At 41.0% G+C, this 23,617-nt stretch overlaps 2 protein-coding genes across 3 annotated transcripts in view; one reads left to right on the plus strand and one right to left on the minus strand.

Moving 5' to 3' along the window:
* Window positions 1-3,166, plus strand: part of SLC49A3 (solute carrier family 49 member 3) — a 52,686-nt gene extending 49,520 nt beyond the window's left edge. The window contains exon 10 of the mRNA XM_074230111.1: window positions 1,014-3,166. Within this exon, the coding sequence (XP_074086212.1) occupies window positions 1,014-1,183 (170 nt within the window). The 3' untranslated portion in view covers window positions 1,184-3,166. The remainder of the gene's footprint in view (window positions 1-1,013) is intronic.
* On the minus strand, window positions 1,669-23,576 carry MYL5 (myosin light chain 5). 2 transcript variants are annotated; one of them, XM_074230112.1, is made up of 7 exons: window positions 15,962-16,696; window positions 13,505-13,612; window positions 13,169-13,244; window positions 10,411-10,515; window positions 9,418-9,496; window positions 8,853-8,901; window positions 1,669-1,848 (listed from the first exon to the last, which is right to left on the minus strand). In XM_074230112.1, exons 1-7 carry the CDS (start codon window positions 15,962-15,964, stop codon window positions 1,747-1,749), a joined length of 522 nt encoding a protein of 173 aa, XP_074086213.1. In that variant the 5' UTR covers window positions 15,965-16,696; the 3' UTR covers window positions 1,669-1,746. The 2 variants fall into 2 exon arrangements, with proteins under 2 accessions (XP_074086213.1, XP_074086214.1); XM_074230113.1 differs by lacking the exon at window positions 15,962-16,696 and adding an exon at window positions 23,486-23,576 and having other exon boundaries at window positions 1,670-1,848.
* Between the last annotated feature and the right edge of the window lie 41 nt (window positions 23,577-23,617).

A 23,617-nucleotide genomic window follows, 5' to 3' on the forward strand; every position in this document is an offset into this window, starting at 1 on the left:
CAAGAATCTTAACATTCTAACTACTATTCTTTTCCCCATTCCATCCCATCCTACTTCAAACCACCACATTTTGCCTCATTTTTTTCCCAGCCAATCCCACTGTCCATTGTATCCTAGCCTCTATCATTCAATCCTGGTCTAGCCAAGCTTATCCGATTCACTCCCACCATTCTTCATGAGCCTTTCTTACTTTTCTCCCATACTTATCCTCATATTTCCATTTCTAGCCCCACCATTTCACCCCCATGGACACATGCTGTTGAGTAGTAGAAAGTGTAAGTCATTATTTAGCAACAGGCTGAATTTGAATTTAGATTCTGCACATTCAGATTCAGATTTATAATTTGTAGTACAGTTCAGTAAAGACCTGTATGGGGCAGGCTTGGATGCCAAGCAGACTGGCATACTCAGAAATGTGGGAATTCAGAGAAGGAAGGGAGGGTTGGAATTGTCAGAGAAGACATCATAGAGGAAAGACCTGAGCCAAGCCTTGAAATTGGGGTTCAGATTTATGCAACAGAAACTAAGAGAGGGAAATAGTAGCAGAGTAAGGAATGAACCCTAGAATATTCAGGGAAAGTAGGGAGATAATAGGTCTTAATCTGGGGCTAGATTAAGGATCACATAAAATCAGGGTTCAATTTCGGATTAGGGCTCAGTGAGAGCTGAGTCTTGAGTAGAGTTGTGAATCATTATTGGGCCATTATCAGGGCTCATAGTGTGGCCTTAATCAGGGAACAGTTTGGGATTGAGGTCAAGAGTGGGATTGGGGAAAGGGTTTACTGTGGGACTACATCATAAGAAGTTTCATTGGCCCATATGAGGATGTTGACTTCTAACCTTTAGGTGACCTGGGTTGGCTTGTGACTATGTGTCTCATGAAGAAGGGTGAGTTAAGATGAGAGAAGGGCAGTCTAGGCGAGGGTTTCAAGTAGCCATTTCTTCCCATGTCAGATGATATATTCCAAGTAGGTTTATGTGATCTAACTTATCTTTATTGTCTTGGATTTCAGACTCCATGTTGTTGCTGGCTGGACTGTTCTGTATCTACACTTGCATCTTTGTTATTTTCTTCCACACACCATATAGGCGACTTCAGGCAGAAGCCAACACCACCTACAGTCCCCATGGGGCAGGAAAAGATGAGGAAGATGGGGCTTCCCCAGATGGGATAGAATCTTAACTTCCTATCACTCCAACACTAGACAGATTTCTAGTTTTAAAATTGTTTCTCAAAAACAACTTTGAGGGAATTTTTGGCAAAAAAAAATTTGTTTTTTAGGTTTTTGCAAGGCAATAGGGTTAAGTGGCTTGCCCAAGGCCACACAGCTAGGTAATTATTAAGTATCTGAGGCCAGATTTGAACTGAGGTATTCCTGACTCCAGGGCCAGTGCTCTATCCACTGTGCCACCTAGCTGCCTCCAGAAAACATTTTCTAAAAACTACTTTTTAAAAATCTCTTCTTCCTACCCCACTGGTATTCTCAGACATGGCAGATGCTGAGTTGAAGAAGCAATGCCAAGGGTTGACTCTTGGTCTGGTGCAACCAAAGCAACCTTTGGGAAAGAAAGTGGGGAGCTGAGTACTTAGGGAAAGACCTCAAATCTGCAATGAGGACTCAAGGACAGACTAGCTCAGAACTGATAGGCTCATTCTGGGGCCAGACATGGGCAGTCAGGTCAGAACCATGTTTGCTGAATAAACTTTATTGATTGGACAATGTTTACCCCCAGTCCCAAGCCTTGTTACTCTTCCTTCTCCTCTCCATGGGTAATGACATAGCTCAGAGCTTTGTAGTCCAGGTTTCCAGCTGCATCAATAGAAGCAAACTGGAACATCTGGTCAACCTGTGAGAGGTTTGAAAACAAAATCATGTCAGGATCTTCTAATGAATTGGGTCCCATCACTTCCTGTGATGACATGAGAGGATTCAGAGGGGTAGATCCCACTGGAGAGTGTTTGGGTTGAATCAAACCTGAGGCTGGCATGCTAGAGAGAGTAGAGTTCCATGGTGGTGTGCTAGGGTTGATGGAGGAGAAGACTCTGGGGAGGCAGAGAGGACTGCCTCCATTCTAGTGGCCTTTAAACATGGAGAAAACTGAAAGGAGGCATTTTTCAAAGTGGTTTCACTCACTTCATTTGTAGGAACAAGCCGGGACAGGCTTTGTTCATTGATTTGTTGACCCAGACTTTTGATTTCATCAGTATGGGGAATTGTGAGTGTAGAAATTAGTATAGATTTGAATGGAGGTTCTGATTTGGTTGAGAACCTCCCACTAGTGGGGACCAGAGGCAGGACTTGAACCCAGTTCCTGTTGTCATCATTACCTAATATCCAGTGGATTGAACTGTCTCTATTTACTCATATAGGACTAGGAAAAAGCAAGCAATTTCTGTTCTCTGAGCTAGTAAGAAAACTGAAAATATAAGCAGGTTCAACAAGAGTTTAGGAATAGCAGCCTTACAGCAGATTAATAAGGAAGAAAACCGAGCACTTGGAGGAAGGGTCCTTGTTCATTAAGGACAATAGAATTAGAGGCATAGCCATGCTCTGATCCCATCAGGGACAGCCCCTGAATTGGATGGAGATATAGGCATGGGGCCTAGGTTAAACCTGTCTTAGCAAACCTGTCTTACTTAAGATCTCAGAGACCCTTTTTAAATTGCATCTTTCCCTCTGTTGAGTGCATGGAAACATGATCTTAAGTCTTTAAAAAGCTTGTTCTCTCCACTACTATGGCCTTGTACACTATAGTTTCCTCAGCAAACATTTCCCACACAGACAGATGGAAGAGTGAACTCAGACCCACACTCTGGATTATCTTACAACCAGGGTCCATTAAAACATCATTTTTTGAAAAGAACAAGTCTCCACATGATTTTCAGGCCATTAATTTGGTCAATTTTTCCTTCTCTGGACATTCTTTAAATGGAAGCAAATAAAGTTTGATTTTAGATTCTACACACCCTCCCTCCAGTTTTTCACTCTATTTTTAATAAAGAGATATTGTTTGTGTATTTTAGTGGTCTTAATTATTATACAAATGTGAATGGTTTTCCAAGAAAGTCAATGAGGTTGCACGTATTTGTATAAAATAACTTCAAATGTTAAGTGTGTATTGTCTTAGTTTGATGGAAATTAAAGAAGAAGAGAACTCAGGAGGCAAAAAATTTGTGTTCAAGGGGAAGAGTTGAAGAAAAAGGCAAAGTGGTGTGATAAAGGGACCAACTCCTAAGCCCAAAAGCCTTTTACTGGGTACTGGAAAACGGATATGGCCTCATAGAAGAAGCCTATGTTCTATTAGAAGAATAAGCCATTGAAATTGGGTAAATCACAGATTTTGAAGGTTGGAAGTAATTTCATAGGTCATCCAGTCCAAATCCTATGTGAATCTGATGTGAACCTGATGAATAACCACAGTTACCTCCAATAACAGAGAACTCTATAAATCAAAATCACTTGTTCTATTTTGGTACACTTCATAATTGTTAGGAAGCTCCTTCTTATAGCACATCACAAATCTACTGCCACTACTTCCATACATTTCTTCTAATTCTGTTCCCTAAAGTCAAGTAGAAGTTACAATCCTCCACAAATTCCACCAGTCTTCCACTAAAGCCTCATTGTTTTGCATAGATGCCTCACAGTATTGCAGAGGCAATGCCAGCACAATGTGATCTCTTTGAAACACTATGACCAACCAAGAAAGAGTTTGAGTAGAGACCTGGAGATAGACTGTGTTTAATATAAATTTATAAGGGTTCATCACCAAAATGTTGCCTATTCAGTCATCAATTTTTTTTTTTAGGTTTTTTGCAAGGCAGTGGGGTCAAGTGGCTTGCCCAAAGCCACACGGCTAGGCAATTATTAAGTGTCTAAGGCCGGATTTGAACTCAGATACTCCTAACTCCAGGGCCGGTGCTCTATCCACTGAGCTACCTAGCTGCCCCAAGTCATCAATTTTTTTGATCATGTTAACTCATGAAACAGATAAAAATAGAAAATAGCTGTTAGTCCTATGAAGCTTCCTATTTCTCTTTCAATATATTGGTGGGAACGGGAGTATCAGATGGTAAAAATTACAATTTCCCTTTGTCTATGTATAGTTTAGTTTTGCATTTTAATATGAAGTCTTTAATGATTAATGAATGAATATGCAATTGGAACCACACATATAATATTCTCACTATAAAAGAGATTAAAAGACAGAAACAAGTTGTAGCTAAATAGAAAGGTGGCTCATAGAAACTCCTAGGAAATGCAAATAAGACACAGCCTAGTTTCACTTAAGTACCTTTAGCCAAGGGGGAAAAAACCCCATAATTTCATGGGATGCTTGGGCATGTTGCTTTGCATTGCCTAGGATGGGCCATCAAAAGAGATTTGAAATTTTTATGTGTAAAAATCCATTACAGAGATTAAAGTAGAGAAAAGCTATGAAGAGCTTGGTAAAAAACCTTCAAGTCTTTGACACTTAGTGACTTTAATATAAAAATGAGCTTAGGAGAAAAATGGTGAAGAATTGGAAAACAGTGAAAAATATTTTTAAAAAATTATTCAGAGTCAAAAAATGATTATACCAAAGGCTTTAGATTATTTAGAAGCCTCATTTCATCCTTGATATTTTCTTCAAGATAAGAATCAGAAAAAATTGAACTGGTCAAACACTAAACATCATCAAAGGGACAATTTACTGTAAGCGTGGCATACATTTTCAGAGTATGTATATTTAAATCATTGATTAGATAAAGAGAAAAGACCAGATTTTTTAGAAGGGTAAAGATAAGAAAGATACTTAGGGTAATGAAAACAGCCCTAACCTGACCTATTTAATGAAGCTGTTTTCTCTAAAAAATGGAAAGTGGGAAAAAACCAAAAATATATATATTGACTCCGATTACTGAATTTCCTTAGAGAAGCTAAACTAATGTAAAAATAAAATGAGGCAGAAAGTGCTGAGAAAACCCTGGTCTTCTTGCCAAGTGAAAATAAAGGGCAGCCTAGGGCAACATCAGTTTTGAATTCATAATTTGCAAACACTGGGGAGGGGGATGATTAAAGATTGTGAGCAGAATTGTTCACAATTGAGGAGGAAAAAGAGCCTGCAGAAAACTTGGTATGAGAGCCAGACAAACCATATCATCATGAGAACATTCTGTAAATGGAATGAGGACAACAAATCTGATGGATGTCTAAGCCTCTCCAACAACTGAACTCCCTTGTTAGATCAATCAGTCAAAAAACATTTATTCAATGCTTACTGTATATCTGGTACCAGGAATTTGAATTGCTTAGAATACTATCTCCCTCCCCAATGTCAGAACTCTTTCAAGAGAGAAACAAATTCAGTCATGGCAAAATTCAGATAAATATATTATTAAATGGAATCTGATTTTAACAACTCTCACTGGCAGGTGATACAAGGAAGGAACTAGCAACAAATTCACAATTCTAAGTGATAGAAACATTCCTATGAATGCAAGTGTACAAATAGGCATGTATACATGCCAGTGTTGATACTGGAAAAGGAGACTCAAAGTAAATGCTATGCCCAGATGGCAAAAAGTGGTAGCCAAGTACCCACTGAAACATGGTTAAGCACAGCAGATATCAGAGTTTGGGACAAACTCTCTATTTTGGGGCAATGGGGTTGGGGGGGGGGGGACCAGGAGCTCTTTGTTTCTATGTTTTGGCAGTAAGTGAAGGGGTTAAGTCATATTTGTTCCAGATACTCTGCTAAATACTTAACAAATATATCATTTAATTCTCACAACATTGGAAAGCAGATGCTAATATTATCTTGATTTTATAACCAATAAAACTGAGGCAGACAGAAGTTAAGTGACTTGCCCAAGGTCATATCAATCAAATGGATTTGAATTCAGGTCATCCTGACATTAGACCCTGCTCTCCACTATCCCCTAAATGTACTCCATGCAGCTGAACAGGTTACCTATTTTAACTGAATTCCTAAAACTAATTTTAATATTAATCATAGCAATTTTAACTTACATATTTGGGAAATCATGTAATTCACATGTGATAGAATTTTAATAATCTGAATAACAGGCATTCTTCATCTGCTTGTTTTTATCACTGAGGATAGGTAGATTGAACTCTTTTTTTTCTGCAAGGCAATGGGGTTAAGTGGCTCGCCCAAGGCCACACAGCTAGGTAATTATTAAGTATCTGAGACTGGATTTGAACTCAGGTACTCCTGACTCCAGGGCCGATGCTCTATCCATTGCACCACCTAGCTGCCCCTAGATTGAACTCTTAAAAGTATTTTCAGAACATCCTTTATGAATCTCTGACCCATTCAGATACTTGATTATATCAATACAAAGTCATCTGTAATGAGACTCACCAGAGGATGTCATCATCTCTAAGGAATCCCTCTTTTATTTGGATTCTGTCCTGTCATGTTCAATGATAATTGCCAATATCTTTAGTGAGCCCTGTTTTATACTCCATTAGTTACAAATAATCAGAAAATAATCAAGCAAAGTTTTGTTTTTTCCCCCCTAAGGGACTTAGTTTGGCTACAACATAGGCAAAGAAAATATCTGGTTGGAGGAGAGCATTTACAATTTCATTTTGTTCCTACAAATCAACTATTCTGTAGTCAAAAAACAATAAGCACAGTGGAATCTTATCTTTTTAACTCCTTAAAGCAAATTTGGGGACTGTCAAAATGCAATCTATTGTAGAATATCATTTATAAAAGTCTTCCTTTTTCCTACTCATATTTTCCTCAAATATATCCTTGGTACTTATTCCTTTCATAAAGACGTTTTTAGAGATGAAGTGATATAGATCAATAGACACTAATTTTCCTCTTGACTGACATTTTTCTATAGCAATACCATGATTTTCCCCTAGTTTTTCAATATTTTCACTTACATTGGTCATCCTGAGACTTATTATCTTATGCCCTCAAAATGTGTGGCCTCCAACATGAACCTGACTTGTTTCAGTTATTCTTCCTGTCTTTATATGATTTATTGATTTATTGACATTTCAAATTCTTCCTACAGCATAATGCTAATGGAGACGTTTGAATCCAGATTTAGTGGCTCTGCTATTGTGAAGGGGAAAAAAAATCATTGTAGAAATATTGACAGATCTTTTCCAATTTATTTTTGGTTTGTTGTTCTACTTCTAATTTCATTTATAAATTTCTTGGGATGATCTAGTCTAAATAGGTTTCATGACAAACTTTCTGTAGACTTCTATGACTTCTTACTGTTTTATGAGGTGATATCACTAAAGATCTTTCTATGTTCCTCCTTTATAAGGTTTTACAAATGAATTTATATTCAAAATCCATGTTCCTTCCACATCTCTCTAATTGGCATGGAGATCTACCTTTTTTGTCTAGTCTGCTACCATGATGACAGAAGTGGAAGGATTGCACAAACCTGAAGGACCAATTTGCATTTTAATTTGTTTCATGGGTGGTATTAGTAAAAGAATTCATCCCCCAGTCTACTAGAGAGGAGCCTCTTTAGACTTACCTAAGCTGGTCCTTTGAGAATAGACATTAAGATTGCACTTGAAGCCTTGCTAGCATGGTAGAACCTGCCTAAGCTTGCCTTTGAGAACCCAGTTACCTCTACACCACCGTATTTCTAGTGGAAAGTTTGTGGAGGAACTTGTTACTGTACTTCCTAAAATGAGGGATACAGAATTGAACATAATAATCCAAATGTGGTCTAACCTGGGCAGAGGACTGGGACTAATACTTCTATTACTCTGATCTTGTTGAATTAGACCTTTTGACTATCATGTCACTTTGCCAACTCATCTTGAGTCCATTAAAGCCCCAAGACTATTTTCCAATCATGACTTCTCTCCTCCATCTTGCAGTTAATCTACCATATGACAGCCATTACAGACATACTAATGAACTTGCTGTTGATAGGAACATGTCATATGTCATGGACTCCTCTGGAAATCTGGCAAACCCTTCTCAGAATCATATTTTTAAATTCATAAAATATATTGGATTATAAAAAGTCAATTATGTCAAAATAAAAATGCAATTTTTTTTCCTCATCTGAGTTTATGGAATCCCTGAAATCCATGGACCCCAAGTTCAAAATCCCTGCTACAGGGGCTCTGAAGAGGAACTGGACATTAGTGTCATATGAGAGAAACTTGGTTTATACAAGAAAATCAGTTGCTGTCATGTTCCTTCCATTCCCCCATGCTTAGCCTTGGATGATTAGCTCTGTAAACACAATCGCCTATCAACCTTTACCTCCTTTTAGTGGAGGGAGGCATTAGGCATGACTTGGAGGCATCAGTGACACCTCAAGATCTTCTCATGGAGAAGATAGTTTCTGAATGTCTAAGACAGAGTACTCAACTGAAGCTCAGGACATAGTAATAATAATATTGGGCTTATAATAAGCCCAAGGGGAAAATTCATGGAGTTTTATGGCAAACCAGAATCCTCTGTAATTTCTAAAACTCTAAAACAGAGCCCTCTGACCTTGTAATAGTCATACACTAAATAAAAAAAAAAAGGGTATTGAGTCATCCACATAACCTTAGTCTACTTGAGAAAGATGAACCTAAGAGTTAGAGTCAGATTACTGATCTTCCCCCCCTTTTCTCTTAAGTTGGGCCAATACACCACCCAAGGAATCTCTCTCTCTCTCTTGAAGGAGACCCCATATGCAGTAGACCCTCCAGTAAAGACCAAATATGCCTTGGCACCTCAGAATTTCAACCTCTGCTAGACAAATGTAGCCCTCCTTTCTAACATGGGGGTGAATACACAGTCTCTAGGCATGTTCACTGGAGGAAGGAGTACAGGAGGAAGAACAATAGAAAAAAGCAAACCTCTTCTGCAGTCATCTTGTCAGCCTGGGACATCAGCAGACGCTTTATACTAATAAATGCAGAAGGGAAAAATCATTCTGGTTAGTTCAACCTTTTTTTGGATATACAATATCCCAATATCCCAATGATCAATCTGATTCAACCTGAGAACTCTGACCTTTTTCGGGAACCATTAAGAAATCAAATCACTATCAGAACTATGTAATAAATACACTTTCCAGCAGTTGAACATATTACATAAGTCATCCATTCATAACACACACACACACACACACACATACACACACACACACACACACACACACACACACACACACACACACACACACACACACACTCAGGGCAGCACCACCCTTCAACCTGACCAGACTCAGCCAGGTCACCCCTCACTCCTGAGGATAAAGTCTTTGAAGTCCAATGTCCCTCTCTTATTTCCTCTGGCCCTCACTCTTGAACTGCTCCCCAACTTTCTGTGATCAAAAACCTTTCCCAGTCCCTTGATCCATTCTGCTATATTCCTCATCCCTGCATCCCCACATTCTAGAGACAAATTAAAGAGATTTACTAATCCTTGTTGATGCTCCCTTTAGCGTCTGTGTCCAACATTTTGAAGGCATTCAGTATTGTCTCCTCTGCATCTGTCCCTGAAGGAACAATCAGAAATGTGAAATTAGCTAAGACCTTGGGAACCTCCCTTCCCTCCAAAGTGTCCAGGCCTGGACCAGGTCAGACTACTAGAGTTAGAAGAGATCCTAGATGTCTTCTATTCCAAATCCTTCATTTTAAAGAAGAAACTGAATGGAAGGGACTTGCTCAAGGTACACACAAGAATGGTGGTAGACTCAGGACTAGAAGACCTGGTTTCTTGATTCCTAGGGTCCACTTTCCTATAGTAGACTTGGAATCAGGTGATCTGGTTTCAAATTCCCACTCTTCAGCTTGATTCTGGGAAAGTCACACTCTTTCTGAGGTTCAATTCCCGCATCTTTAAAATAGGGGTGCTATGTTTGAACTCACTACCTCACAGGATTGTTGTGAAACAAGTGCTTGGCAAACCTTAAAGAAATATTATTATTTTTACTATATCTCAATGCTGCTTTGTTATGGGAAGGACATAAGGCAGCAGACTGTCTGGGGACCAAAGAGCAGCAGACCTAGCCAGTATTGGTGCTGGCCTATGAACTAGAGGTGAGGAGAAAATGTAGGGTCAGGGGGGAAGGAAAGGGAGAGGAAGGGGAGACAGGAGCACAGGCAGGAGCACTGAGGAAGAGCTTGTGGTCAATGGAGAAGCCAGTGTGGTTCTAAGTGTTGAAGCAGCTTAAGAGGGAATGATCAGAGTGGGCTGAGTGGTCAGGTATGGGCTTCCTGAAGGAGGGGACCTGCACCTTGGGAGGCTAAGGTGAAGCACGGACTGGGTACATTCCATCTGGGCAATGAGACATGACCTAGAACTCCTTTGGCTTCTGCGGAGGACACAAGAAGAGATGTTGGCAGGGCCCCATGCCTGAGGTCAGCAGGCCACTTGACCTCTCCCCCAGCAGCACCCCAGTGAACTCACCATTCAGCTTCTCTCCAAACAGGTTCAGGAACATTGTGAAGTTGATGGGGCCTGAGGCTTCCTTCAGCATAGCATCCAGTTCGTCATCTTTAACATTAATCTTGCCTGAATCAAGGAGGTGGGGAAAGAGGGAGGTTCAGTAAGGTGGGAGTGAAGTAGGAGAGAGTTAGGGAGAGAAAGGGACAAGTTGTATGGAAGTGGGGTGCATAGAGAAAGAAGGGAAGAAGAAGGGAAAGAGAGGAGGACATGGGAAAGGGGAAAGTAGTGAGAGAGGAAGGAAGAGAGAAAAAGGGGAAGAGGAAGGAAGAAGGAGACATAGGGAGAGGAGAAAAAAAGACAAAAAGAGAATTAGGAGGAAGGGAAAGAGGTAGGAGGAGTCAGAGAGGGAGAAGGGGGGAGAGGAGCTGAGAAATGGGGGTGGTTTAGTATTGGAGTGGAGAGTTTGGGACCAAAGGAACAAGAGATAGAAACCAAGAAAGAAAGATGGGGGTAGGGAGAGGACCGAGCCAGGGTTAAAGAGAGGGATAGAGATAGATAAGTAGAAAAAGAGGGACAAAGGCAAAGAGTTAGAAACACAGAGACAAGTCTTATTCCATATGATTTTTAAGGGGAAAAAATGTCACCAATTTCAGAATTCTCTAAGGATTTGTCCAACCCTCATCTTCCTAAATAGACCTTATCTCTCCCACCTCCAGACTATTTAATCACAATGATCACAATAATCAATAAGGGCAGTGTGATGGAGTAGATAATATGCTATGTATGAGTTGGGAAAGTCTGAGTTCAAATCCTACTTCTGACCCTTATTAGCCATGTAAACCTAGGTAATCATTTACCATTCAAGTTTATTCCCATGTAGTCTAAGTTCCTCATTTTACTGAGGAGAAAATGGAGGCTGAGAGCTATTAAGACTTGCCCAGGCCCATGCATCTCACTATTAAGTGTCAGAGAGAGACTTGAAGCCCAGATGAGCCAACACTTAGTTAAGTCCATCACTCTATCCATTATGCTGCCTGTCTTTCTGACTTAAATTCTATGGACCCCAATCACTTCCTAAATCACCCAGGCTCACATTACAGGTGTCTCCAGGATTTGAATCAACCCTCTCCATCAGTATATTATCTTAGGCAGAAGGCAGTGAACAGAGGCCAGACGTGAATAAGCAGAACAGAACAGGATAGAGTCCATTTGGGAAATGACTGAGGGTTTTTAGTGACCCTGAGCTCCTCCCTGATGCAAAAACTTGTGTTTTACATATCATTTTTCTCCCAGTGATAAATCCCAGGGGTTGTGAATCACAGAATACCACAGGGAGGGAGGAATCCAAACTGTGGAAGTCCCAAGGGATGACAGAGAACTCCATGGTGGGAGTGAATAGGTTGCTGTGCATTATTACTGATGGCTTGTATTGGAGAAGCGATAGAAAAAAATGTCATCAAAGAAATTTATGTACAGAAATGGAAGTGGACAGGTCATGCAGTGAAAGTAAGGGCTAGCAGATGGATGGGTTGGGTTCTCTAATGGTATGCCCAGAATGTTAAAAGACCTCAAGAAAGGCCTTGGGACTGGATCCATTGGCAGATTGATGTGAGGGCTGGGCAATAATTACACAGGATGAGGAGACGTGAATGGACTGAGTCCTAGGCAGTTGAGTGCTCACATCAATGAGATAATGGACTTATTGATGTATGAAGGTACCATCAGAAGGATCATCATAAATATAACACTCACCCTTGTTTGGTGTTTTGAACCCTTCCAAGAGTAGAATCACATCATAGGCTTCTCACATCAGTCATATAGGGTGGAAGCAGGGCAGGGAAAAATGACCTCCTCAGGTTTCTCCCCACTCCTATCCACTCTCTTCAGCTGTTTCAGAGTAGTTGCCTGTTTGTTTTTAAGCCCATGTCTCCTTTCACACCCAGACTAGAGATGTGCCAGTCACTCTGGTGAGCAGGGGAGATTTTTCCTGGTCCATTTTTTCTGACCTGGGTTAATTTTCACCTTCTTAGGCAGCCTAGTGGCTTACCTGAGGCTTCCTGTTTTTTTTAATACCTTCTCAGGCTGTTTCAATAACTACACTCTACCTATTTCTTTTTCTTTCTTACATTGTGAAACCTAGAATTAGACATGGGGAATTTCAACTGACTGGGATCAAAGAAAGCCTTCATACCATCCTCCTCTTTAGGCTACCTGACCCTGACAGCATTCTCCAGTGACACTGCCATCTCCTTACCCACTGGGACTCTCATTCTTTTACCTTGTACCAAAGCCCTGGATTTTCTCTCTTGGGTTGTATACCCTGCCTAGGACCCTAGTAAGCTCTACCTGCAGGCTTTGCCTAAACCTGACCAGAATTCATCCTTTGTCTCCCCCCTCCAATTTTCATTTGTCCTCACATCCCTCATCATCCATATCTGAATGTTAGTCTCCAAGCATATGGTTTATGCTATGATGTGATGACTCCATCATTTTATTTTAATATAAAAAGAACAGAAAGACAAGGGATGTTAGAGCAATGAAACAAGGCCCTGGCTTTGATTCAGCAGACTATTTCAATTCTTGGTTACACCATCTCTAAATCTGTGTGAGAGTTGAGATGATGGATAGAAAAGGGTTTTGTAACTGTAGAGTAATATGCACATGAATGAATATTAGTATTAATTTTATGATATCATGATAATGAAATATTCTTGAAAATCATTTATATAAAATTTTTAAAAATCAGCTTAGGATGGATTTTCCTTCTGAGAATACGCACCTAGGGAGGCGTAGGTGTCTTTCAAGTCCTCCTTATCGATAAATCCATCCCTATTCTGATCCATGAGTGTGAAAGCCTGAAAACAAACCAGGCAAATCAGGAATGAGGGGGGGAGTAGAAGGAGCAGGAAGAGGAGGGTAAATCCCTTCTTGGGTCTCAGGATGACATCTACTATTAATTAAAGAGGAAGTCTGCCTTTCCATTTTATAAAAGGATTCCCAGATTTACAGGTAAACTGTGTCTTGGTTTCCTTGAAAGAAAAATTCTGGGAGCACTTGGGACTGGTCAGGGGAGGTGAGAGAGAGACAGTAGAGGTGAAATGGGCAGGAGGCTTACTTCTTTAAATTCCTGAATCTGTGTCTGTTCAAAGTTGGAAAAGACATTGGATGAGGCCCTCTGAGCACGAAGAGCACCACCTTCCTTCTTCTTAGTCTTTCTGCTTGCCTAAAATGGGAACAAGTAGTTCTGAGATCACCCAGGAGGTCACTGAAGAACATTAAGGGTTCCTTCCTCCAGAGGCTAGGAGGCCCAGGGAATAGTATCACTATCAATTCTCTTTTCCCTCCCTCCAATTCAAGAAGAAAAGATATTCCACATTTTTGGTCAGGTTGTGAAAGGGGACCTAGTCTTAACTCAAACCAAATATTCTCTCTGTATCCTGAATCCCATTCCCTCCAACCTCATTTAAGATTTTACTCCCAGAGAAGGGAATCTTCTTATGCACCTTTAATGTTCCCCTAATCACTGGTTCCTTCCCTCTAGCTATATTCTTCCCAATCACACTTGTTCATACTCTGGGGTCCACAGATAGATTTCAGGGAGTGTGTGTGAATTGATTTTTTTAATATTTAGATAGCTGTGTTGCAATGCAATTAATTTTCTTAGTAATACCATGTATTTTATGATTTTAAAAAATATTATTCTGAAATGTGATCTATGGGCTCCTCCAGGTAGTCCAAGAGGTCTACAAAACCAGGTGAAGAACCCCTGATACAGGACTAAAACCCCATGTTCCTCCCCTTCATTGCTAAACTTATTTTAAAAAGTTAAATATGGAAAAAACCTCAAAAAAAAAAGTTAGCTATGACCAATGTCTCCACTACTTGGCTCCCAATTTTCTTTTCAGTCCCTTATAAATGAGTTTCCACTCCACTCCCCTAAGACACTACATTCTACTATGGAACTGAAGGGCCTTTTTTTTAGTCTCCTCCTTGTCTTCAGGTTCCTGGCACACCTGGTACTAAATCCTTCTGGATTCTTGGCTCTTTCAGCTCAGTCATCACATTGTCTTCAGTCACCTGACCTTTCTGTCTCCACTGGTGGTTCCTCATCTCCTTTATGGCCCCTTAAAGTTGATTTTCCTCAAGACTGCATCCTTGACTCTCTTCCCTGTCCTATGAGCCTTTCTCTTGGCAATCTTATTCATTCCTATCATTTTAATTCTCCTCCTTCCCATTCCATCACATAACTGCCAAACCTTTATCCTCGGTCCTGAGTTCTAGACCTGTAAATCCAAATACATAGAGGATAACTCTAATGAGAGGCTTCAGCAGCCTCTTAAAACCAGCATGGACAGCACTGAGCTAATTATCTCACTGCTAAACATTCTCTTCCTTTTGACTTCACTATTTCAGCTTGCAGTGCCTTTATTCATTGTCATCTTGTTTATAACCTTGGAATATATTTTTGACTATTCCCCCTCCTCTTCTATCTCATCCATTACTAAATCTTTTAAATTCTGCCACTGATGATCTTGCCCTATCTCCTCCTCTCTATTCTTACTACCACCCCCTCCTTACAGACCCTCATTAACATTAACATCTGGCTGGACCTGAGTTGCAAGAGACTTTTATTTTTTTATTTTTAATTTTTTTAATTTTTTAGGTTTTTTGCAAGGCAATGGGGTTAAGTGCCTTGTCCAAGACCACACAGCTAGGTAATTATTAAGTGTCTGAGGCCAGATTTGAACTCAAGTCCTCCTGACTCCAGGGCCAATGCTCTATCCACTGTGCCACCTAGCCACCCCTGCAATAGACTTTTTTTTTAGGTTTGTTTGGGAGGCAAATGGGGTTAAGTGACTTGCCCAAGGCCACACAGCTAGGTAATTATTAAGTGTCTGAGGTCACATTTGAACTCAGGTCCTCCCGACTCCAGGGCCGGTACTCTATTCACTGCGCCACCTAGCTGCCCTGTAATAGACTTTTAATGGCTTTTTCTGCCCTTGTTCTCTCCCTCCTCTAGACTCCAGTCATGATCATATTATTTATAAAACTGGTCACGTTACAGTTTAAATATCTTCAGTGGTTCCCTAATATCTGAGCAAAGGCCAGACTCCTCTGCCCTGAATGCCCCAATACCTTGAGGGCACATTACTTTTTAGCCTTATCTAATACTACCAACTTTTCTGAATTCTATACCTCAATGAAAGTGGACAACCTCCCTCCCCCCCCCCAAAAAAAAGACGGCCCACCCCACAACTATGTTCTCACGCCTCTGTAGTTTTGCTTGGAGTGCTCGGTATCAATGGAATGGCCTCTCACTCTAACTATTTAGTTTCTATCCCAGTCCCTCTTTTAAGGACCATCTCAAAGGAAGCTTTCTCCCTGGGTCCTTCTCTGATTAAAGGGTCGATAGTGACCAACTTCAGTTGGCTGATATGAGAATTAACCCTCTCAAGCTTTCCTTCTCTAGATGAGCTGAGATAATAGAGAATGGTTAGACTCCACAAGTGTTGATAACCAGGGGACACACCAAGGTCACCCTTGGATCCTGGGACCCTGGGACAACACTTACCATTTTTCTGGGACAAGACTCTCCTGGTGCAGTTCTTGCTGTTACCCTCCTGTCCCCGCTGCAGGCCTCCTCGGTTGTGGTGGGAAAGGGGGTAACATGGGTCTTAAGTTCCTGGTAGGCAGTCCCTCAGGACATCTCAAGCTTCAACTTCAGCTCTACTCCCTACATGGGCAGGCTTGCAGATACCCACAGACCCCAGGGACTGAACAACTGTTGTGGGTTTTTAGTGGGGGGTGGTAGGAGGGTGTGATCCAAGCAGAAAAACCTGGCAAGGGCACATATCTGAGAGTGTATGGGGAGTTTGTGGGGTAGCACTCTGAGAAGGAAGCTGGTGGGGAGGATCTAAGGGTTGAAAGATCTAGGGAGAAGGGTATCTGAATAGAGAAGGCTCTTGGGGAAGAGGGGGATCCTGAGCAGAGAGAAGACAGAGTGGAGTGGTCTCAGGGCAGAGAATCTTGGAGGTATGTGTTACTAAGTTAAGAGACCTAGACCTGTAGAGAACTCTAAACTGAATCTGTTAGGTGAGAGAGAAGTGGGAATATCAGAGCAAGAAGACCAGAGCTTTGGGAAGGGGTCTTTAAGCAGAGAGGGATGACATTTCAGGACAGGGAAATCTAGGGAAAAGGTAGTATGAACAGGGAGATCTAGTCCTACAAAATCAGAAACAAGTGTCTTTTTTAGGGCAGGAGAAATTCAGAATGTGTCTCTGAGTATTGAAAGCTGTGTTAATTCTCCCAAAACTTGGAATAACAAAAAAATGCAAATCATGGAGAGCCTAAGAGTTTTGGGTAAAAAAAGTGAGAACTGGGGTTCTTGACTTTTTTTATGACATGAACTTCATTGTCAGTCTGCTTCAGCCTAGGATCCCTTTTCAGAATAATGCTTTTAGATGAATTCAGTGTATAAAGTAACAAGGGAAACCAATCCCTATTGAAACATTAAAAAAAATTCCCATTAAGAAATCCTGATTTAGATTAATTAATTTATTAATAAAAAGAGACAAGATAAAATATCTTCTTCCATCCAAATGTTGAACTAATCTTATGTCTCCTCCCTCTGCCGATCCCCAAGTCAGGAATTAGGTCCCAGAGGGACCTCTGTGATTCCACTGAGTTGGGGACATTCACTTTGTAAGAATTTCATGAGGCTTTGGGTCTCAATGCTTTCCTTTACTTTCTGTCCACTATCTTTTTTTTTCCTGGCAGTTATGAAGAAAAGTCAGAAGACCTTCCCCAGCAATTGTGACTCACCGGGGAAACAACTGTCTCCTTTAAGCTTCCTTGGAGGGTCATGGATGACAGCTCTGGGGGAGATGTCTTTGACAGGTTCAGGGAGAATCTGAGGAGTAAACTCTAAAGATAGCATCAGGGATGAGAGGCCGGGTCCAGAGGGATGATCAGGATACAGGCAGGAGGGTTGCTGACTGAGCAGCAGGGAGGAAGGGAACCAATAGAAGGCTCCCAGAGCCTTATCCCAGGCTGGGAGAGGTAAGTATAGAGTTAAGTGACAATGTCCCTACCCCACCACCCCCTTCTCCTGTCAGGTTCTCTTTTATCTTTAGTAAAACTGCCTTGGGATTATCATGGTCATGTTTGGCTATGCTAGGAATATCAGAGCAGATGAAATAGGCAGGATAAAGGGATGTGTCTCCACCTGCCATTCCCCAGAGTCCTGTGGATTTGGAATCTGGCTTTTCTTACATCTGAAGCCTGTCCCTTCCCCAGGATGCTTATTCTGACTCAGGAACTGCTGACCTGCCTGTTTTATTTAAAGTTTAGTTGGGGGATGATTGTAAATCTGTATGAAATATGCCTCTTTTAGTTTCACCCTGTATAGCACAAGTCCAACTCTTGATCTTGAAAAGGCAAGAAAGGAATGAACAGAGGTCCCTGCGATGAGGTCATGAGCCCGGGTGGATGGAGCAGGCTTGGTAAGGAAGGAAGGGAAGGCTGGACAAGGTGGTGGACACCTGTTATCCCTGCTTCCCGGAAAACTGGAGATGGCAGATTGAGTTTTAAAGTTCTAAGCTCTGCTGATCCTCTGGGAGTATGGGGTTACCAGGCTGCATAAGGAGTCCTAGGTCAGAAAAGTGGAGTAGGTTATTCTCCACCAATCAGTTGTGGGATTGGTCCAGTTCTGGTGAGATAGGGCAACTTCCCTTTGACCAAAGGAGGAGAGGATGGATAAAGACAGATTTTGAAGTAAGGAGGAGACCAGAAAGAACTCACATGCAATGTTTCTGAGTTAAATAGATGAGTTTATCTGCTAAGATAGATTCTGGATATTGAGATTATAAAAAGGAGGTTGGAGATAAAGAATATAAGGCTATCCTCAAAGGAAAAATTCCATGTTGCTAATAGCCAAATTGGGGGGGGGGGGGATTTCCAAATTACTATTAACTAGAGAAATGCAAATTAAGATAACTTTGAGGTTCTGCTTCACACCCATCAAACTGGTAAAGATGACAAAAACAGGAAAATGACAAATGTTGGAGGGGCTGTGAGAAAACAGAGGCATTAATGCCCAGGAGAGCAATAAATTGATCCAGCTATTCTAGAAAGCAACTAGGAACTATACCCTCAAAGTCACTGAACTGCATACCTTTCAACATAGGAATACCACAAATAATAGGTTGCACTTATATATCACTTTGAGGTTTTCAAAGCACTTTATAAAAATATTTTATTATCCTCATGACAACCCTTGGAGGTAGGGCCTATCATTCCCTTATTATACAGATGGGGAAACTGAAGCTCAGAGATACTAGGTGATCAATGGTGTCTGATGCTGGATTCGAATTTAGGTCTTCTTGAATCCAACTCCAATGTTCTATGCTCTAAACCATCTAACTGCTTTTCACAACTAGGCCAATAGCCCCAAGAGATCAAAATAAAAGAACCTACACACACACACACACACACACACACACACACACACACATATATCTATATATATATATATATATATATATATATATATATATATACACAAAAACATTTATAGCAACTCTCTTTTTCGTAACAACAAACTGGAAGTTAAATGTGGGTGCCCTTCAATTTGGAAATGACTGAACAAATTATGGAAATGAATGTAATGAAATACTCATGTCATATGAAATAATGAAAACAATGGTTTCAGATAAGACTTGTATAAACAGATGCAAAGTTAAGTGGAGCAATACAAGAACAGCATAAACAATAATAACAACTCTGGGAAAGCAAACACCTTTGAAAGACTCTGACTAAAGAATACAATGACCAACCCCTCTTCCAGGGGCCCCCCTAAGCCTGCTACCCACCTGAGAGCGGATGAACTCAACATGTAGCATGAGATTTTTGACTTGGAAAAGGCAGGAATTTGTTTTGCTTGACATACACATTTGTTGCAAAGGGTTTTTTTAATTTTTTTGAGAGGGAGGTAGGAAGCATGTTAATTGAAAAAAAATAATTAAAAACCCCTCTGAGGAGTGTGATAAGGCAAAGATGACAACAAACATTTATAAAATGCAAACAATTTATGTGTATGGTGTTTTATCAGGTTACTGGAGATGCAAAGACAAATGAAAGAAATTCTGAACTTGAGTTTATGTTCTATTGGAAGTGGTACTGGACAGGCTTCCTCATATAGATCAGGTACAAAGATAGGTAAATACAGAATCACAAAATCTAAAAACTGGAAGAGAATCTTAGAGGACATCTATCTCATCTAACCCATGCCTGAACAAATTTATCCATATCATATTCTAGTCTCTCCTTGAAGATGCCCAATAATGGAGAATTCACTATTTACCCAAGGCAATCTAATTATATTATTTGTGGATAGCTTTATTGAGTAATTTTTCTGTATACAAGTTGAAATTTCTGTCTCCACATTTTGCTCATTTCTTAAGTAGATCAAGCCCAGTTCCTGTTTCAAATAATGGAAAAATAGCTAAAAGATCCTTTCTCTAAATCTTTACTTTTTCAAGCTAATTACCCCCATTCTTTCAATTTTCTTCCTGAGACCCTCCTAAGACCAAAGGTTGCCCACCTCTGGATACTCTACAAATTGTCAATGATCCTTCTAAAATGTGATGCCCAAAACTAAAAACAATATTACATGAGTGGTCTGACTGAGAGAATTAATTATGTGTGGGATAAAAATCTGCTTAAAAAAATATAAACTCCTCTGAGCAAAAGAGAATTTTCATTTGCTTTTCTCAAGAAAAGGGCACACTCCAAGTCTCTGCCCTGAATTGACAGACAAGATTATATGACCTAATGTGATCCCCTCCTCCTTCCTAGCCCTATCTCTTCCATTCTGATTGGTTAAGGTTTTCATAGTTACAAAGAGAAGAATAAGATGTTTTCATAGAATATTATCTCACCATCCAGATGGTGAGGATATCAGAAGATTTCTAATGACCTTTGTCGTCTATCTAAATGAATTAATGTCTGAGTATGCAAGGTCTTCTAAGAAAATTTACTATCTTCTTATTTTAGCACTTATCATTAAACAAGAGGAGGTTTACGAGCTCCTTTGGAATGCAAGGTTTTCCGGAGAACAGTCTACTGTTCTCCCAGTAAAGATAGTTTTAGTATCAAATAGGTGATTAAGTAAAAAATGCAAGGTCTCTCTAGAAATAGTCCACTGTTTCTTCCCAAAAGGGATGGTGCCTGGTTTGGAATACAAGGCCTCTCTCCCTCTTTCTTCCAAGAATAGTCTAAGAGTAACAGTCTGTCTTTGTTTTAATGGTTCTTAACCCTGAGAGGACTTCCCTATTAACTCTTAGGAAGTATATTCCACTCAATTACCTCACTCATTTTATGTGACCTTTAATTCAGGCTAGGATAGCATTAGTTTATTGACTGCTATATTACACTGTTGACTCAGACTGAATTTAGAGATTGTCTAGCCATACCTCCCTCATCCTACAACTATAAAGTTGATAAAATGACTTCACATTAATCTCTATTCAATTTGACCTGCTCAATGGATCTTTTTTTTTTTGGCAAGGTAATGGGGTTAAGTGGCTTGCCCAAGGCCACATGGCTAGGTAATTATTGTCTGAGGCCGGATTTGAACCCAGGTACTCCTGACTCCAGGGCCAGTGCTCTATCTACTGCACCACCTAGCTGCCCCTGCCCAAAGGATCTTATATCTTTTCTAGCTTCATAAGATCTGAAAACATGAACAAAATATTCTTTCTTTATCCAAGTCACTGATAAAAATATAAAAAATCCCCAAATCAACAACAACAAAAACAAGGCTAAGCCCAGATCCCTGGGGCATTACACCAGACTGGTTCTTCTAAATTAACAAGGAACCATTAACAATTAACATTTTGAGTCCAGTCATTTTGCTAAGCCCAAACCCTGCTAATTTGATTCCCCACCTTTTGGTGGTGCTGTTTAGTTGATTAGTCATGTCTGACTCTTCATGACCCCATTTGGGGGTCTTCTTGGCAAAAGTACTGGATTGGTTTGCTATTTCCTTCTCAAACTCAATTTACAGATAAGGAAACTGAGGCAAACAGGATGAAGTGACTTGTTCAGGGTTCCAAAGCTAATAAGAGTATGAGGCTGGAGTTGGCCATAGCACTATCTGTCCTACTTACCCCTTTACTAACATCCTAGAAAATGTAAGATGGATATTTTTTTTTAGATTTTTTTCAAGGCAATGGGGTTAAGTGGCTTACCCAAGGCCACACGGCTAGGGAATTATTAAGTGTCTGAGGTTGGATTTGAACCCAGATATTCCTGACTCCAAGGCCAGTGCTCTATCCACTGTGCCACCCAGCCACCCCCTAAGATGGATATTTTTGATTACATATATTCATTAGTAAAAGGTTTTTAAGCCCATTCCTAACACACACACACACACACACACACACGTACATTACATATTCAGGTGTCAATAATCACAATGTATTATCAAACTTATGCAAAAACTAGAATTTTTTTTTTTTTAGGATTTTTCAAGGCAATGGGGTTAAGTGGCTTACCCAAGGCCACATTGGCTAGGTAATTAAGTGTCTGAGGTTGGATTTGAACCCAGATATTCCTGACTCCAAGGCCAGTGCTCTATCCACTGTGCCACCCAGTCGCCCCCTAAGATGGATATTTTTGATTACATTCATTAGTAAAAGGTTTTTAAGCCCATTCCTAACACACACACACACACACACACACACACACACACACACACACAACACACACACGTACATTACATATTCAGGTGTCAATAATCACAATGTATTATCAAACTTATGCAAAAACTAGAATCTTTTTTTTTAGGATTTTGCAAGGCAAATGGGGTTAAGTGGCTTGCCCAAGGCCACACGGCTGGGTAATTATTAAGTGTCTGAGGTCGGATTTGAACCGAGGTACTCCTGACTCCAGGGCCGGTGCTGTATCCACTACGCCACCTAGCTGCCCCTGTTTTCATGATTTTTAACCCTGAGAGAACTTCACTAGGAATATTAACTCTTAAGAGGGAATATTTCACACCTATATGACTCATCTTTCAAAATTTTCTAGTTTTAGGGCAGCTAGGTGGCGCAGTGGATACAGCACCGGCCCTGGAGTCAGAGGAGTACCTGGGTTCAAATCCGGCCTCAGACACTTAATAATGACCCAGACGTGTGGCCTTGGGCAAGCCACTTAACCCCATTTGCCTTGCAAAAACCTAAAAAAAAAAAAAATCATGAAAACAAAGACTGTTACCCTTAGACTGTTCTTAGTAGAGGGAAAGAGGCCTTGCACTCCCAGTCTTGATTCTACTAGGGAGTGAAACAGTGGACTATTTCCAGAAAGACCTTGCATTGATGCTGTTAAGGAGGGAAATAGTGGAATACTTCCAGAGAAGAGACCTTGCAGTCTTAGTTAGCCGCCTATTTGGTGACGGACTGGGAGAACCGTAGCCGCCTTCTCTGGTGTGATGATAAGTAGTAAACTAAGAAGATGGTAGTTGCTTTTTTGAAGACCTTGCACCCCCAGACATTCACTCATTTAACAGAAGGCCATAAGCAATTTTCTTCTGACCCCCCTCCCCATCTGGACGGTGAGATAAAGTTCTATGAAAGCATTTTATTCTTCTCTTTGCTCCTGGGTCGATTTTTCACCTGAAGATGGTAACTCTGCAAACCTTAACCCATCAGGTTGGAAGAGGGGGCTAGGCCATCTAAGGGGCAGCTCCTTGGTCTTCACTAGCTTTGTGAGACTTGGGGGTGCCCTAGAAGCCCAAATCAACTTTCCTTTTTGCTCAGAGGAGCCTCTCTCCGCTTTTTAGGTGACTTTGTATCCCACACAGGCCCCGGTGTGAAGGACGCCCTGGGGACAGGGAAGATGGGGAAGGAAGGGGAGGGCTCCTGCAGACCGGAAGGCTCATGGGGCTGAGATGCCCGCCCCCTGTTTGTGGTTGGTCAGCCAGGCGGGCTGGGGGCGGGGCATCCCACGGCTGGGCCAATGAGGGGTTCCTGGCCCTTCTTCCATTCCCCTCCCCTCCCCCTCCCTCCAATAAAACCAAAAAAAAAAGCCCAGAGACCGGCCAGATCTCCGCAGCCTGGAGACTCCCGACCGGGAAGGGAGGCGAGCTGGTGCTGGGGGGATCACTTGGTGGGGGGGATCCGCAGTTAGAGGACTGGCCTCAGTCCTAGGAGCGCAGCAGCTGCGCCCG

This window comes from Macrotis lagotis, chromosome 3 (genome assembly GCF_037893015.1).
Source record: "Macrotis lagotis isolate mMagLag1 chromosome 3, bilby.v1.9.chrom.fasta, whole genome shotgun sequence".
Lineage (NCBI taxonomy): Eukaryota > Metazoa > Chordata > Mammalia > Peramelemorphia > Peramelidae > Macrotis > Macrotis lagotis.